The sequence below is a fragment of the Balearica regulorum genome, chromosome 1 (genome assembly GCF_011004875.1).
Source record: "Balearica regulorum gibbericeps isolate bBalReg1 chromosome 1, bBalReg1.pri, whole genome shotgun sequence".
Taxonomy (NCBI): domain Eukaryota; kingdom Metazoa; phylum Chordata; class Aves; order Gruiformes; family Gruidae; genus Balearica; species Balearica regulorum.
The window spans coordinates 27,305,656-27,322,051 of NC_046184.1; the positions used below are offsets into that span (position 1 = coordinate 27,305,656).

Sequence of the window (16,396 nt, forward strand, 5' to 3'; positions counted from 1 at the left end):
CTTACAGTTGTCATGGCCAGACATACAGGTCCTGCTTTGCTAATTGTGCAGGGGAAAGTGCTGAGAAAAGAAGTCACCGAAGATGGTGAGGGTGGGGGTGTTGGAGTAGAGGGATCCTCATAATTTCTTTGAGCAACCCTTTTTCTATATGCCCTGTCTTACAAAGATAGCATTCTTTCATTAGTACCTTTGATGAATAATAGTGTTAAGAGGGGGGTTCTTTCTGAATGAAAAGAATTGTTTAACACAGTAGTTCCAGGGTTCTGCGTTGATTTGCTGATAGTAGTGAGGAGACACAGTTGCTTCACTGAGTGAAGCTGGGCCCTTGAAATTGGGTATGTACAGTTGACTGGCAGGGAGGGTTCTCTTTTTCTTTGCGGTGGTTGAAATTGCATTATCTGCTTCAGACACAGGCAGCCTCCCAGGACAGATTAGAACAAATCAGAGCCAATCATCATGCTTCACTGAGAAACCAGCTAAAACACAGAATTAGAGATCTCGAATGTGAATTGGACAGGATAAAAAATACCCAACAAGACAGTATTTTTCAAAAAGAATCCACACAGGCAGAAGTGGAAAGGTACAAAGAGCTGTATCTGGAGGAAGTAAAAATTAGAAGATGCCTAGCCAATAAACTGGAAAGGTAAGTCCATGCGTTTTTTGGAGTGGTAATAAGATACTACTTCTTCCTCATGCATTTTCCTCCTAAAATCCCTCTTCATCTGGTCAGTATTATGTATGTAAGCACAAAATGGTGTATTTGTGAGGAAAGTACCTTAAGACCCTTCCCCTTCATTAGAACTGTCTTCGTTTCTCTTCAGTGTTCCAGCAGTAACACCACTGATCATGGCATTAATACCGTATTTTTTACGTTGTGTTTTAACAGGCAGCCTTTTTGCCAATCTCTAATAATCTCTTCCTCTTACTCTGTGTATAGCAGAGAAGGTAAATTTCATGTCCTTTACTGCTTGAATAAAGATAGGCCCTTCAGAGAACATAATTTGATTCTGTGAAGCAAAAAAAATAAATCTTTTTTCGCTTCCATTTCAGCAGTAAGTCAGCAGTGTCTGAGGTTTGAGCTTTCCTTGGGAAAGGGAGGGTAGCCCGGAGTTCTTATGCAGGTGACGTACCTTTCAGAAGAAGCTATGTAAACACATGGCATTCATAGATTGCTCTGAAGCCCAAATGTTGAGAAGTCCTAAGTGCTGGTAACTCTTGTTGCTCCTTGCAGGTAGTGTGACATCTTAAAAAATAGGCTCTCCAGAAAAAACCTCAAATCGAATTATGTTCTTGTTTTGGGTGCTCTTAATCCCTTTCACTTTCAGAAGTCGAATAATAGTCAAAGACTTGGAAGGTAACTTTGTGAAAAGTGTTGCTAAGAAAGATAATTCTTTCTACATCTCTGAATGTTTCAGAGCTAATGAGAGACTAGCAGAAGCCAACGCTAAGCTTCTTCAGGAGCGCCATAGAAGCAAATCTTTAATCGCAGGCAGCATTGTCAGTGGAGGTCTGGCTGCAAGTCCTGTTCTCTATTCAGCTGAACTGGGATGCCTTGGCAACAATTTGGCACTGAACAGAAGTCTAAGTCTAGGAGGAAGCTTCCTAAGCCCAACCAGGAACGCATTAACATCGAGAAACAGAGTTGAAGCCTATGTGGCTAAGGTAAGCATTTTGAAATACTGTTCTCAACTATTGCTAAAGCAGTAAGCAAGGCTGTGCTTTTTAGCCTAAAGTTAGAATCCATTTATAGTCCCAATCCATATGGTCTAATATGCCAAAACAGCTGCTAATCATCCAAACAGTACACAACTTTGTGGTGGGGTTGAAGACTTCTGGTCGACAGGGGTTGTACGGATTTCCAAGAGTGTTCAAAGACCAAAAAATACCGACCACTAAATAATGAACTGTGTAACTACATTCTTTTACAAGAGAAACTGTGGTAGAGAATACTGTGGCATAGGAAGTTCCCACCTAAGCTCTTCATTAAATTTTAATATATAGTATGTATGACCTATTTAAAATGGTTAACTTCATGCTGAGTGCAAAATCCCATCAGGCATCTTTGAGACACCTTTTCCTTCTTCACAGATCTTGATTCTAGCAGTTTCTTCGCTGGAACTTGTTTTAGTACATTAATACCAACAAAGGGGTGATTCAAAAATAGGATGATATGAATGGGATCATGTAACTTCTCACATTCAGTGAGAAATTTCAGTGCGGAAGCATTTGTTTTTGTAGTTCCTGCTATGTGTTATTACATGAAAAGGTAAAGTTAACTACTCCTTGGGAAGTCTTCACAGCTTTCTAATTTTGCAGCAATGCTGCAACCTCTGCAGTACCTCTGGTCAAAGTATGCCCTGTAATTAGCAGTCAGCGTGATAGTACATCCCTCACAGAATGGTGAACATCATATCACAAGATTTGGAAACTAGATGTCAATAGCTGTAATCAGTTTCTCACCTAGCATAGGATTGAGGCATGGACAAGCTTCTCGGTTCAGTCAGTGTTCTCTCCCTCGCATATTCTGTTGTTGAAGAAACGTGAGAAGTATTCATTCACTGCTAAGTCCATCTTGGTTCAATGGTCCCATCTGCATTGGGAGGAACCCATTTAAACAGTGTTTACATGCTGCACCTGGTTTAGAAAAAAAAACCAAACCACCACCACCAAAACCAAAAACCTGGGCAGAGCAGTGTAGCTAATGTATAGCAGTGGCAGTTACAGAGAGAACTTTTCTGTATCACTGTGAATGTGTTTTTTCAGGTCAGAGAGGTAGACATACATTACAGGAAGCACTCAGGAGGCAATTGGTACTGTACCATCTGCAGGGGCTGTTCTGCCTGCAACTAGTGGAAAGGAGGCAAATTCAGGGACCTACTGCAAAAGTGAAATACAGAGAAGGCCAGGACAAGGGAACAAGAGGATAGGGAGCAGGGAACAAGTGAGGAGAATGAAAGGACAGAGATGGAAGCAAGATGTTGAAGGAAAGGCAAAGGAGGGAAGCCATCCCACTTCTAGGAAAAAAGCTGCCCTGGTTTAAAAGAACAGTTAACAGTTGTGCCTTTTTTGATGAAGAAGAAATAGGGTTTTTCCCTATTTTTAGGGGAAAAAGAAAGAGTACTCTTAACTGAATTGCAGCAACATTCTTCAGGTAGGCCTTTCCATTTTAATTTTCCAGAAGAAATTGGAAATCTCTGGGCATCTCAAAGTTTTGTCAGTATCAAGATAGATACCTTTACTGGTTTGCTAGCTTCCCTTAAATATGTTACAGAAATTAAATATTTTGAAAGGCTATTTCATAACTCATTGTTTTTATCCAGTTGCTAATATATGCACGTATATATTTCAATTCATTACGTAGGCTGCTTCAACGTTTTGTGAAAAATGGTTCGCAAATCTACTTGTGAAAAACTTTCGAGCTGATTCCAAGAAAAGTGTGCATTAGATCTGAGAATGGTGATACTGTTCTCACTCGGTGTCCTGAGTTCAACAGCAACCATAAGGTTTCTTTTCAGAGCATGTCTCTTACATTTTGTGATGGATTGCCATGCTGGGAATGCTTTTAGGTTTTGGTACTGTTTTTTGGAGGCTTTGCTTTGAAGGTTTAAAAAACATAATCAAAAAACCCATCAGCCTTGAGCAGACTCTCAAGGAAGTTGAACAATTATGTATGACATTTCCCCAGTCTCCCATTACTGACGTCAGGTGGGATTTTCTGTTTGTTAGTTTGGGGGCTTTCCTATATACCTAAATTTCTCCTCCTTAGTTCAGTTTTGTTAGTAGGACTTAGTCCCCTGAAGTTTTCTGATCTTGTTTACAACCTGCAGAGACTTTTACTTTGTTGTCAACAGAGGAGCTGAGGATAATTGCTCTTCCTTTACACAGTTTGTTGTCTTGGGATTAGCCTTTAATTCTAATATACTATGAAATTCTAAAATGTTCTTCTCTGAATGAAGGTGAATAAAACTATTGTTAAATCTTCAGAGAACTTACCCATTTCTTGCCATTTCTACCAGGTTCTCTTAAGAAAAAGCTGGAAACCTCAGCATGCCTGTTTTCCCTCAATCAAAGCAAAAGGCTGCTCTCTGGGACTTAGAATTACTGGTGTGAATTTATCTTTCCTGTTACTAAATCCAGCTGCACATCTTTTTGTGATATTTCTTCCTGTAACCACTAGTTAGGGATCAACTGAGACAAAGTGTAATGGCACTGTCTGTAGCCTCAAGTCACTCAATGTTCCGTCTATTCAGGAAAGTCTTAAAACCCGATCTTCTCTTTCAGAGTCCTTCGGAAAAAAGGAACAGAGTTCGCAGAGGTGTAGTAGTTGCTAGAGGATGGGCATCTAAGTGGATATTTCACTTAGAACTGCTAACTTAAGTTTTCTCAACTGTGTGCAGTATGTCATTAAGAGTGTTTGAAGTCATACTGTATCTCTGAGGAACTGAAAGTACAGGATTCCTGACGTGCATCAAAAAAAGGTGGATTGATTTCAAAAATAAGGCTTTAAGTCAGGCAGTAATGAAAGGGAAAAACTGCATGTATCCCTCTGCGTACAGTGATGGGTGGTGAATTGCAATCAGTTTCCAAAAGCAAAATTACCAGATGCACAGTCTGTGTTGTCATTTCTGCAGGAGTCCTGTGTCATTCAGTAGACAAGTTGGAGCATGAGGGAAGAATTGAGAGATGACAGTTTTAGTCTGTTTTGAAGTACTTAGCCAGTTATGCTGTTACCAGATTATTTTAAGACAGAAGAGTTTCTCTGACTCTAAGCCTTTTCTTCACTATTTGCTTCAATTATGCCTCAGATTTTTTCCAGTAACTCTACAGATTTTTTTTTCTTCTACAGAATTTGTCTTGCCTTTTAAATTCAAGCTGAGCAGTACCTTCTTGGCTGGAGATTACAAGTGTTCCTACCACTAAAGCTCATAATGACAGGGAGTTAAGGAGCTTAAATTGCAGTGTGCCTCAGGTAGTCCTCTTGCATTTTTTTTTTTTTTTTTTTAGTCAAAGCTCTCTGTGCAGATTTGGTGTTCGCAGTTGCTTCCTCAAGGTGAGAAAGGCTATTTGAAGTAGAGGATTCTTAAGAGGGGGATGTTTATGTAAATTTGGTTTATGGAAAAGCTTTTAAATAGCTTCATGGGCAAGGAGGTGAAAATACTTCACACTGCTAGTATTCAAAATGCTGGCATTAATTCTTCGTCCATGCAACTGTTGGATAAAACATAGGTAAACGGTGCCGATGCCAACAAGAGGAAGAAGTGCTCCTCTGGCAATTGGACACAGTTACCTTTAGACATAACTAAGGAATTTGGATCTTAAAGGCTTGAAAGATTTCATCGTTTTCCTAAACCGCTACTTAACGTGAGAGGCAAATATCAGTGATTATGCATATAGCCTTACATTTTAAAGATGGACATGTTGCAAGCTCAGCAAAAAATGAGCATTTTATTCTTAAAAAAAACATAAATAAATGTGTTCCATTACAGTATAGCCCCTTTCTGCTTATAAAATATATATGCTACAGAAATTAATAACCTTGAAATGGAAGTGCAAAAGTATCTTGAAAAATATAAAAAAGTTCATATTGACACAATTAACCAGAAAAATACCAATCATATGCAAATGTCTTTGGGGTTTTGGTTGTTTTTATTTTTATTAGAGCTCCAGTAATGAATAAATAAATATGAAAAATGAATAAATTAGTACTTGAAAAATTCTGTGCATGTAATTAAAAACAACAACCGTAGCAACTAGCAGTTCATTATGTTCTGGAAGGAGGTTGGCTGAAATTTGTTTCATAGTAGGACTTGTGTCATAAGAAGGGTGTGCATGTGTATTGCCTGTCCTTTACAGGAGTCAAGAGATCTTTGATCTTTTGGTCATCTGGTCTACTGACTCCCAAACTGCTCATGAATTGGCATGTTACCATTCAAAACTAAATTGAGTCAAGTGGATGAAACACCAATGTGAGGTAACGCTAGTGTCTGTGTACCATAATTTGCGAGCTGCTGCTTTAGCCTGTAGACTAAGGCGTGGAATGTCTGCTGTAAGGAGGTTTTGGGACTGGAATCCCACTGTTAGGATTTAAACTTGACATTTGTTAAACCTAACAGCTATGTGAAAGGCTGGTGAAAATGAATGTGGGTATCTTGACATAGAAAATAATGGTGAATTCTGCTAGCTGCAACCAATATGAATTAGTGGATTTAAGAAATCAATTTGCCTATGTAACACGAAAAAGGGAATGTCTGCTTCCTCCTCTCTCACTTTTTGTTTCTTTCCTGATTTCATTTTCCATCTACACTCTCATATTGTAGCAGTCTTTGTATTGCTAGCTTTTTTTACTTGCTTCATTTATGTAGTAGGCCATATTTCTCACTAAAAACCTTTGAACTTAAGGCCATTTTCCTTTCTTCTTCAGCTCCTTAATCAAAAAAACTGTTCTTTTCTCTCTTCTCTGCAGCCAAATCCATGACAAGGTTTGTAGTCAGTATTGTTTAATGTTGGGTGGTATTTTATACTGGAAACGTTTTGTCTATTTATGCTGTTAGGTTTTGGTTAAAGCTTACTGATGCATTCATATTTTCCTAATACTGCAAATATTTCAAACTTGTTAGTTTGTCCGAGTGACAGAATGACTGCTGCAGAGTACTTTCATGCTTATGTATTTGTAATGGTATGGCTTCTGTGGGAGTTAACCATCTATAAGATGACAACGTATGGATTTCATCTGTTATAGTTTAAAGAAGTTCCATTATAGGAGTTGGCTGGTTTACCCTCCTTGTCGGTTCTGATGTTCAAAAAGTTCTTGCTAGTATTGTCAGCAGTTGCGTCTGGAATACCAGTACTGTTCTGAAGTTGAGTTCCTAGACTTTGATTATCAGCTCATGGAGTCTTACAGGATCCAACTTACTTTGGGCTCAAGCAACCCATGTGGGTAAGCAGTAAGTCAATACCACTTTCTGAAAAAGAATTTTTGAGAAGGTGACTGCTGCAAGGGAACCCAGTATGTTGCTGCCTGAAGAGATGTGCAGTGAGATGAGAAGTACTTCAGTGTGGAACTTAGTACAGAAGAGATAGCAATCACTGTTCTGGTTTCAAGTTCTGTGACTGTAGTCTGGCAGAAGTTTTTCTGGAATCTGAAACTGTCATCCTTGCTGCTCAGGAGATTTGGGATAGTCAGCTGTGATGCCTTTTGCCAGGGGGTTGGGAGGAATGAGAACAGTGGAGACAGATTACAGCCCTCAAGGATGTATTTTACCTGACGCTTGATTCCCTTTTCAGAAATCAGTGCGTTGGCTTTATTTCCACCTATTCCTCTTTCCTTGGACGTGGATGAGAATTGCAATGTAATGGAAAGAATAAGAGGAAAACAAGATCCTTTTTCTTGTCTTGATTCATCCACACATGTTGCAGAGTGTCCTGTGGGCCTTCTGGTCATTGTGAAGGCTCCAGAAACCAGGAAAAGTGGTTTATTCTAACACCTCACCTACAGCTGCTTTGTTTAGGGTTGGTCCTGGGTTTGGGTTGTGTTTTGGTCTAAGCATTAGTTTTCCTGCTTTTTTCTGTTACCGATCTCTCACTTCATGTGTTAGGGGCCCCCTTTTCCCTAGGATTTTGCTGCTGCTTGTACCTGCTTGAAAACAATTAGAGGTTTGGGGATTTGAGGGGTCCTTTTTCATTGTCCTTTCACCTCCCTGCTCTCCTCTTCTAGCTGTGAAGGCACAGACTATTCCAACAAAGTACCACTGAGTGGTTCTTCCCTGGCGGAGCTGGTGAATTTGGTCGCAGCTATCCCTGTAGTCCTGGAGAGAGAGCCCTTCCCTCAGCTTTGCTGGTTTATGGCTCCACTTCTTTAGTCCTTGGAGTTACTGCCTGTTGCTGCTTTGCCCTTACTGAGACTCTTGCTCTCCATGGCCTGTTGAGTACATTGTACAGTGTTTCGGTTCTTCTCTTCATTAGTATGTTGCTAGGTGAGCCTGCTCATTTCATAAAATAAATACTTATTCTTTCAGGGATTTGGTACTAAGAGAATCGCAGAATGAGGGAGGGTGGAAGGGGTCTCTGAAGATCATCTAGTCCAACCCCACCCCTGCTCAAAGCAGGGTCAACCATAGCAGGTTGCTCAGGGTTATGTCTAGCCAGGTTTTTGTACATCTCCAAGGATGGACATTCCACAGCCTTTTCTGGGCAACTTGTTTGAGTGTTTGACCATGCTTACATTTTAAAAAAAAAAAAATTCCTTATGTTAAAATGAAATTTTCTCTATTTCAATTTGTGCCCATTCCTCTTGTTCTTTTACATAGCACCACTGAGAAGAGTCTGGCTCCATCTTCTTTACTGCCCCCACCAAGTATTTATAGATAAGGTCCCCCTGAGCTTTCTCTACTCCAGTAAAGAAACAGTCACAGTCAGCCTCTCCACATAGCTCACATGGTCCAAGCCCTTCAGCATCTTCATGGCCGTTATAGGCCTGGAAGCTCTATGGTATCTATTTTGAAAATCACTTATGTGTCACGGACTTGGTGGAAAAAATGGAGGAGTCACAAATACTATCAAATGTAAACAACAGTGTATAGCACTTGGACTATGACTCTTCAAAAGGTCTGTTTTCTTCTTATGAAGACTTTGAAGTCAGAATCGTAAGTGAGAATAACTTAATTGGTAGCAATAACCACCTTCTAGGGGAGAAGGGGATAAGTGATCCTTTCTAGTGATCCAAGCTGATTTTTGTTACATAATAAAACCCACAGCACTTGTGTAGAAGCTGTAGCTGTTGCTATCTTTTCTTCATGCAAGAGTGCAAGAAAAAACTGTGTTCTTCTGTTTTTATGTATGTGTGTCACAGTATTTGCAATAACAATAAAGAAAAATCTTGGTGCGATCTGTAGGAACTCTTTCAATTTTCCATCTTACAGTGGAGAAAAGAATATTGGTGCATGCTTTTTTCTAGACAATGGAATATGTCAATCCTGCAGCAGCTGCTCTTGCATCTCCTCTCTTATGAAGTTGCAGAAGCCAGCCTCAACTGAATTAGTTCCTATGGATGGCATTTGTGCATATCTCAGCATTTAGCTGACATTCTGCTCATGTATTTGATGATAGACTTCAGCCATACCTTCATTGTAATAACTCCACTGTGCTTTCTTCCTGTATATTTTTTAAATGCCCAGTTATAATCCAGCTGGTGGGTTACAGATTGTTCTGTGCTAGTTAATGTCGCTCAGCGATGAGAATGAGCCTGGCTGACCAGAAGTTTGTCTTCATTAAAAATCAAACCCCAAACCAAGATTTCTGTATTTGGGATGATATTTTTAGGTTTTATCACATTATGTGTGGGCTTTAGGAATGTTATAGAAGTTTAATACTACAAAAATGTAACTGTTAAAATATTAACTGTGTGTTTACTCTATAATTCTAGGTACGGCAGGAACTGGATGAAAAAATCACGAAAGAACTTGAACAGGGTAATGTGTCATTATGTTGGGAGTGTTTTTAAGGAAGATGACGGTTCCTAACTCTTGAAAATAATGGCTTGAAAGTTGTCAAGTTCCTGTGCTAAGTACTAGGGTTTTTTCTGCTAGCTTTCCAGTTTAGACTTGGATGCAGTTGCCTGAAAAAAAAAAAGTGCAAAAAAATGAACCTATTTCCCTCACACAGATACACGTGAATTAAGCTGAAGTCACCTTTCACTACAGTTAATCCTCAAGCACAAACATCAAATATAAAAGAAGCCCTGAGATAAGATTTTTATAGACTTCAGCCATCACTTTGCCTTCCATGTACAACTGCATTCAGCACCAAACCATACCATACACATTCTCTGCTACTAGTTCTTGATTTTTTGCTACATCTGCTATTCATTGCTTGTCTTTGTAGCTTATATGTTGCAGTCTTTTCTGAATAAGCAAGAAGAAAATAATCAATGACAAAATATAACCTTTCTTTAGGAAAAGATCATTCAGCAGTGTTTAGGCAAACATGAGATGAGTTGATTGCTTATATTACATAGCATAAAACGTGTTCTGTAATATCAGGCCAGGTGTCCAAAGACAAATTCAGCTTATTTCATGATAATTGTTCCTCCAGAGTCACTGTGACTGGTGCTATTTCAAAGCAGGTGGCCCCTGAGAGCATTTCCTTCTGTTCCTGTATACTTTTAATCATATAGAGCATGTTCAGCTGTTGCGTCATAGCTCTTCCCACATGTCTGAACCGTGTGCATTTTGAATGTAATTCGTATCTGCTAGGAGTCATAGAGTGTGTTTTGGTTTGGGGACCTTGTCTGATAAAGGTGCCTGGAGAAAGATGGCAAAGGTGGTTTTGCTTTCATTGAGTATGTGTCTTCATGGAGAAAAGACTGTTTTGCCAGAGCAATTTACAAAGACTCCCCTCAGAGAAGGCACCAGGCTGGGAGACTTGTCCTGGCCTGACTGCAGTGCAAAGGTGTTCACGTTTTCATGGGCAGATTCATTTAAAGTTTGTCACAGCAAATGCAGAGGCAGGTTTTTAGGTGTAGTGTTCCAATGAATCACTAGTTTGAACATTTAAGGAAAGTAGACACTTGAGGTTGAAGAGGTCTGCAGGGGGCTAAATTTAGCTCTGGTGTAAGCAAGAGTCATTTGTGGATTCTGTGAACACGTTCGGCGTGTAGCCTCTGGAATTTCTTTCACTACCTTTAGAAATACTATTGACTGATAAAAAAAATGTGGAAAAATGTGTTTCTTCCTTTGTGCCTAGCCCTTTCATTGTAATGTTCCCTTGGAAGTTTTAAAATCTCTTTCTGGATTGTCGTGTCTGCAGTTACCCGTAATGTTTTTACAGTGACTTGTTTGGCTCTGTCTACTGTAGAAGTAACACCAGGAATCTTGTCTCTATTCTCCCTAGCCACTGCTGAACTTGAAGCTGGATCTGCTGGAGCTTCTCCCATGGTATCCATTGATGGTTCTTCAAAAAATTTCCATGTTGACCAGGATCCTCTTTGCAGGGCAGTACAGGAGTATCGTGATGTTTTAACCAAAAATTACCTGATTTGAACAAAATGCTAGGGAAAGCCTCTGGAAATAATTTTGTTTACATAGTGCTGCCTAGGGTTTCCTGTTCCATGGTTCAGTTGTGAAAACTTGTTTGTTGCAGTCTGAATAGAAATTCTAAGTCTATTAAATGGATGTCAAGGACATTGCACTTACCTGTTGGTTTAGTGATGCATAGTTGTTTTATTTTGCACTCACAATAAGAACCATATCTATTTTTTTCTGACTAGCAGATTGACTAATCTTGATTCTTGAGCATGACAAAACTGTCAAAATGTTTCTTATTAAGGTAGATGCATTATTTTGCTTCACTTGTGTTCTTTGTCTTAAAAAAAGCATTCCCTTTGTTCTGTTTAATTCTTTCACTCTGTTCTTAATGTTTCCAGTGTTTGTTTTAATGCTTAGGATGTTATTTGGATGTGCTTTGAGCCTGCTGCTTCAGTCCTGATGCAGTGAATATTTCTGCTGATAAAGTGAAAGTTTTACCAGTGTTCAAGCTGGAGAATAGGGCACTTTACATTGCTGTCACTTTATGCACATTAGCTTTAAAAATACTGTGAGTGTATAGTAATGCCAAGAAAGTTGTTACGAGGTCTTTTCGGTACGATTGCTTTTTCGGTACGTTTGGTATCACAGAACCACAGAATGGGTGAGGTTGGAAGGGACCTTGGGAGGTCATCTGGCCCAACTTCCCTGCTCAAGGAGGACCACCCAGAGCTAGTTGCCCAGGACCATGTTGGCTTTTGAATATCTCCAAGGACAGAGACTCCACAGCCTCCATGGGCAGCCTCTGCCAGTGCTCGGTCACCCGCACAGTAAAACAGTATTTCCTGATGTTCACAGGGAACCTTCTGTGTTTCAGTTGGTGCCCATTGCCTGTCATGGTATTCATGTTGATTTTTGTATTAAAAATTGCTGCAGGTTTAGACATTTGCGGTTCCTATGTCAACAGCTGTGGTGCACCTGAAACACTTTATACGGGGGGGAAAAAAGGAATGTTAATATATCAACCTTCAGACTCCTCAGTAATTTCCAAAACCTGTGTGATAGGATAGCTGATCTTTTTGTTGCTGCTAGCAGCTGATGATAGTAGCTGTAACCCAGATGTTGGCCACTGTTGTGGGACACTTGTGTCAATAAAACAAGTAGTTTCACTTTTCAGGGAGTTGCCTTTTGTTACTGAAAAGCTGCACTTGTCATTTTGTGTCTGCAAAAGTCACTATCAATCAGAAGATAATAGAACAAAGTCCCAATTCTGGAAAAGTAAGAATGGTTGTACTGAGATGAGTTAAGACTGGAAAAACTTAGGGGGTTTACCCACTAATTCAAGGACTTGGGTGAACAGGCAGCGAGGAACGCAATGAATGCTGCTGTGACACTCTGTTCCTTTTTATATGAATAGATTTTTGTGAAACTAATACACTGTATTTAATTGCAGATATTCTGTTCCAACTTGATATTTAATAAACTTTGTAGTCTAGTACATGTCTTGGTTTTATTGTTCCCCTTCTTGACTTGACCCCCTTCCCTGCCCACAGAACTCTCCAGAGCTCTCCTCTGCCCACTTCAGCTCTGTTTACAGCTGCACCTGCAGCTTCTCCTGGGGGCCAGGCAAATGCCCAGCACACAGCTCTCTCCTTTTCCTCTGGGGAGGCTTGAAGCACAATTGTGTGGACTAGAGTTGAGGAATTGCTAACAATCAGTTCCCAGGCTCGTCCTCTGGTTTAGAGCAATCCCTCTTGTGGTCTGGGCAGAAGGTAGTGGGTGAGCTTCCGCTAGCCATGAAACACTGGCAGATCCCACAGGTTTTGATCCCGTGGGAAGCTGACCAGTTTGTAGCCCGCAAAGGGAAAAGGCATTCAGATATTTCTCCAGCCTGCACCACAGCAGTCAAAGAGAAGTTCAGCTTTTGGTACTTTCTAGCATCTCTCTGCAGAGAAAGCAGGTGCAGAACATCTTGCCCTTCACTTTGTGTTGTCCCTGTGATAAACTCAGACGTGACCTGTTTTCAAGTTTGGTCCTAACCTGCCCTGTGCTGCCGTGAGGCTGAGGCTGTCAGCGAGAGGGGAAAGTTCTTGGCTGGTGGAGCCACAGAATGGAAATTCAGCATTGGCATCTGGCATAACAGGTGTTGATACCAGTTACAGTGGGGTGGGGGGTGAGGCGGTAAAGAGAAGTCCAGTCAATTTTTTCATGTTGAAGTCCATCTCCAGTGTCACTGTGGGGACACTCTTGATAATCTCAGAGATGCCATGGCAGTTGGGGGAGGCTCCTGAGGCCTGGAAGACAGGAAATGCCTGTCCTGTCTTCAAGAAGGGCAAGACAGAGGAGCTGGGGAACTACAGGCTGGTCAGCTCATCTTGCTGCATGGGAAGGGATGGAGCACATCCTCCTGGAGGCCATTTCCAAAGATACTGAGGAAAGTAGGTGATGGGGAGGAGTCAGCATGGTTTGCAAAGGCAGAAATCATGCCATGACGATCTGGTAGCCTTATACGATGACGTAATTCAGTGGACAGAGGGAGAGCAGTGCATGTTGCGTACTTCAGCAAGGCTTTCTCTGGCTTGCACTGTAACAGTCAAGTTCAGCTTCTGGAACTTCCTGATCTCTTTCCAAAAAGAAAGCAAGTGTGTTTCTTAATTTCTTTGTTAAGATATGTTAGAAACCCTTGCTAGATTTTTTAAAATCAGGTGTACAGAATATACAGTTCTGCTTCAGAAAATCTTATTATGATAGTTGCTTTTTCCTCAAGAGCAAATAGTGTAAGTAGTTGTCCAGGTTTTGCTCTCTACAAAATGTTGCATTGAATTGTGGCCACAAAACATTAGTTTTTAATTGTTATTCATTGGCAGAGTAGTGGCTTGAAAGAGCAATTAAAGGTTGGTTGAGTAGTGCTGCCGTAGCACTAATGCGTCCACCCAGTGAACCTTGACTTCTGAGATATTCAGGCATCTGCTTACAATTCATTGCTGACCTCTGCAGCTCTAACCACTTCGCTGATGCATGGCAGAGGGAGCATAAATCTGGTCGCTTATAACCATGCTGACCAACTGTGTCCTCTTTTCCCCTTTTCTTTACCTCAGAGGCACCTCTCACTGCCCTTACCCTGGACATAGAGATAACTACCTGTTACTAAAACCAAACTAAGTACACATTCTATTTGGCTATAAAAGCCAATGGCAACTGCTTCTTTACTGATGGCTCCCAGTGAGAAGTGCAAGTTATTGCACAGTGTCAGGCAGTCCTCTTCCAGGTGATACACAGATTCATTTTCCATACTTTGGGAAATAATATCCACTTATTTGTTTACAGTATGCCAGTCTTCCTCTGCATTGGTAAGGTCCTTGAGCATTCTCCTTTGTATGCAGCACACAGTCTCCAGCCTGGGGAGTCTGTCCCCAGGTCAGGATCAGCAGCAGGATGAGGCCTCCTTCACATTTATAAACACTTGTGGCATCTACACGGACAGTACTGGCAGTCACCTCCTTGCTGATCAACTGCCATAGCCTTACAGAAAAGTCACTTTTTATCTCCAGTTGTATTAGCAAAATCCTGTCCATACAACTACATTCCCTGTTGCAAGAATGAATAGACAATTACCCAACTCAAATGCTCCTCCTTCATGGCTTTCAATGGTGCTCTGGGTACATCTGTGTGTTGAAGCATGGCACTAGCAGTAGGGTTAGCCTGGGCATTTCCCTTTCAGCTGAGGGCAATTCTGTTAGCATCTGTGCTTTGCTGTTGATGCGCAGAAAAAGTATGATTAGAACCAACCCCAAAAACACTGACATACGCAATGTGGTTGTACAGCATCATACATGTCTTATCCACAAATAAAATGGTACGACTCCCAGATTGATGGTTGTCTGTCTTGTCACTTTCTGCAGTGGCTGGACTGCTGAAAAATGGTCAAATCAGAAGTTAGAGCATAAAAACTCAAAGTTACTTGATGTATGTTATAAATCATGCAAGATGTTAAACTAGTCCCTAGATAAAACAGGAAGCTGTCCCCTTTACCCACATGACATCCATCACTGGAATTATAATAGCTAACTCTTCCAAGTATTTGAATTCTGTTCCATTTCTCATCACAGACTGCTTCCACTCGTATCCTGACAATTTAAATTCAATGTGAGCTGATGACTTTTCAGGGAAGCAGTCTTGAAAATGAGAAATGCAAGCCTACCCCTTTACAGTTACACAAAAGAATCGCAGGCCTGCCTTTTCAAAGACCTTCAGCATTTGCACTTCCTAGACTGAATCTGCACTTATGCCTGACTCTTGTATCCAGGATGAGTTAGGACAAGCAGTAGAAGAAACATGGCAAAAAGCAAGACGGCTGTTTCCGTTTGGCATTGATGAGCACACACTTTCACGCATTTTGCACTTGAAGTTCAATCATGGAAATCATTCTGCATGCTCCTACTGCTAATGATCTGATTGTTAGGAGAAAGGCGGGCCCCAGTTCTATTGACTGTTTACACCTTAATGTGCCCTGTTTTTGAAATCTGTTTCCAAACTAACTGAGGGTCTATTGTGTCATATTTCCTCTGCAGCATCACACATTTTCAATCAGCATCAGCTCCTTAGCCATAATCACTTCCTGCCTTGGCTTCTGTTCAGCACTGCAACTCACTGCAAAACGGAACTCTCGTAAGTAGAGAGTAGAGTAGTCTGTATACATTAAATGGCATAAATGAAGTGGTATTTAGGTGGCAGTTGGCAAGAACTGGTTTTATTAATTGGAAATGCTATAAACTGAGTTTGAAATGGTTGTAAATAGCTAAGGTTTTTATTGCTGCATGTTTTTTCCTGGTCTTTTGCATGCATGCTGCTCTGAATACAATTTTGACAATCTATCCCCTGGATCTGAGGATGCTACATCACCTGCATGTTCCATCAGTGCAAATACTGCAAATCCTTGCCATACACCACGAGCAACTCTGGCTGGACAGCTTGCAGAAACATGACAGTGTTCATCAGCATGCAGCTTTCCATCAGCATCATAAGCAGAGCTGAAGCCTGAAATTACACAAGTGACAATTCCCAAAGATTTAAGCACAAAAATCCAAAGCAAGAACCATAATTAAAAAATAATATTTTGGGATAGGAAGTTTCCATATGAAATTCTAGTGCCCTAAAATATTTCTGAGAATGTTCTCTTACAGTTTCTCAGTATTGCTTATAATATGACATGCACAATAATTGTATCTGTGTTAAAGATAACTTCACTGTAATGAGCACTGCTGTAAAACCTAACTTTGTTCAACAGGTTTCTATCTTGCTTACTTCTATTTTTTTAATGTATTTTACTTGGAATCCAGCTTCTTTGATTTCTCCACCTGTATAATTTCCACTCCAGT

The 16,396-nt window shown here is 40.5% G+C and overlaps 1 protein-coding gene across 23 annotated transcripts in view; it reads left to right on the plus strand.

Moving 5' to 3' along the window:
- Positions 1-11,188, plus strand: part of ANKRD26 (ankyrin repeat domain containing 26) — a 64,611-nt gene extending 53,423 nt beyond the window's left edge. For all 23 annotated transcript variants that reach the window (XM_075743557.1, XM_075743418.1, XM_075743490.1 and 20 more), the window contains 4 exons: positions 408-643; positions 1,416-1,662; positions 9,422-9,467; positions 10,888-11,188. In XM_075743557.1, coding sequence (XP_075599672.1) covers positions 408-643; positions 1,416-1,662; positions 9,422-9,467; positions 10,888-11,036 — 678 coding nt within the window. In that variant the 3' untranslated portion in view covers positions 11,037-11,188. The remainder of the gene's footprint in view (positions 1-407; positions 644-1,415; positions 1,663-9,421; positions 9,468-10,887) is intronic.
- The last annotated feature ends 5,208 nt before the right edge of the window (positions 11,189-16,396 follow it).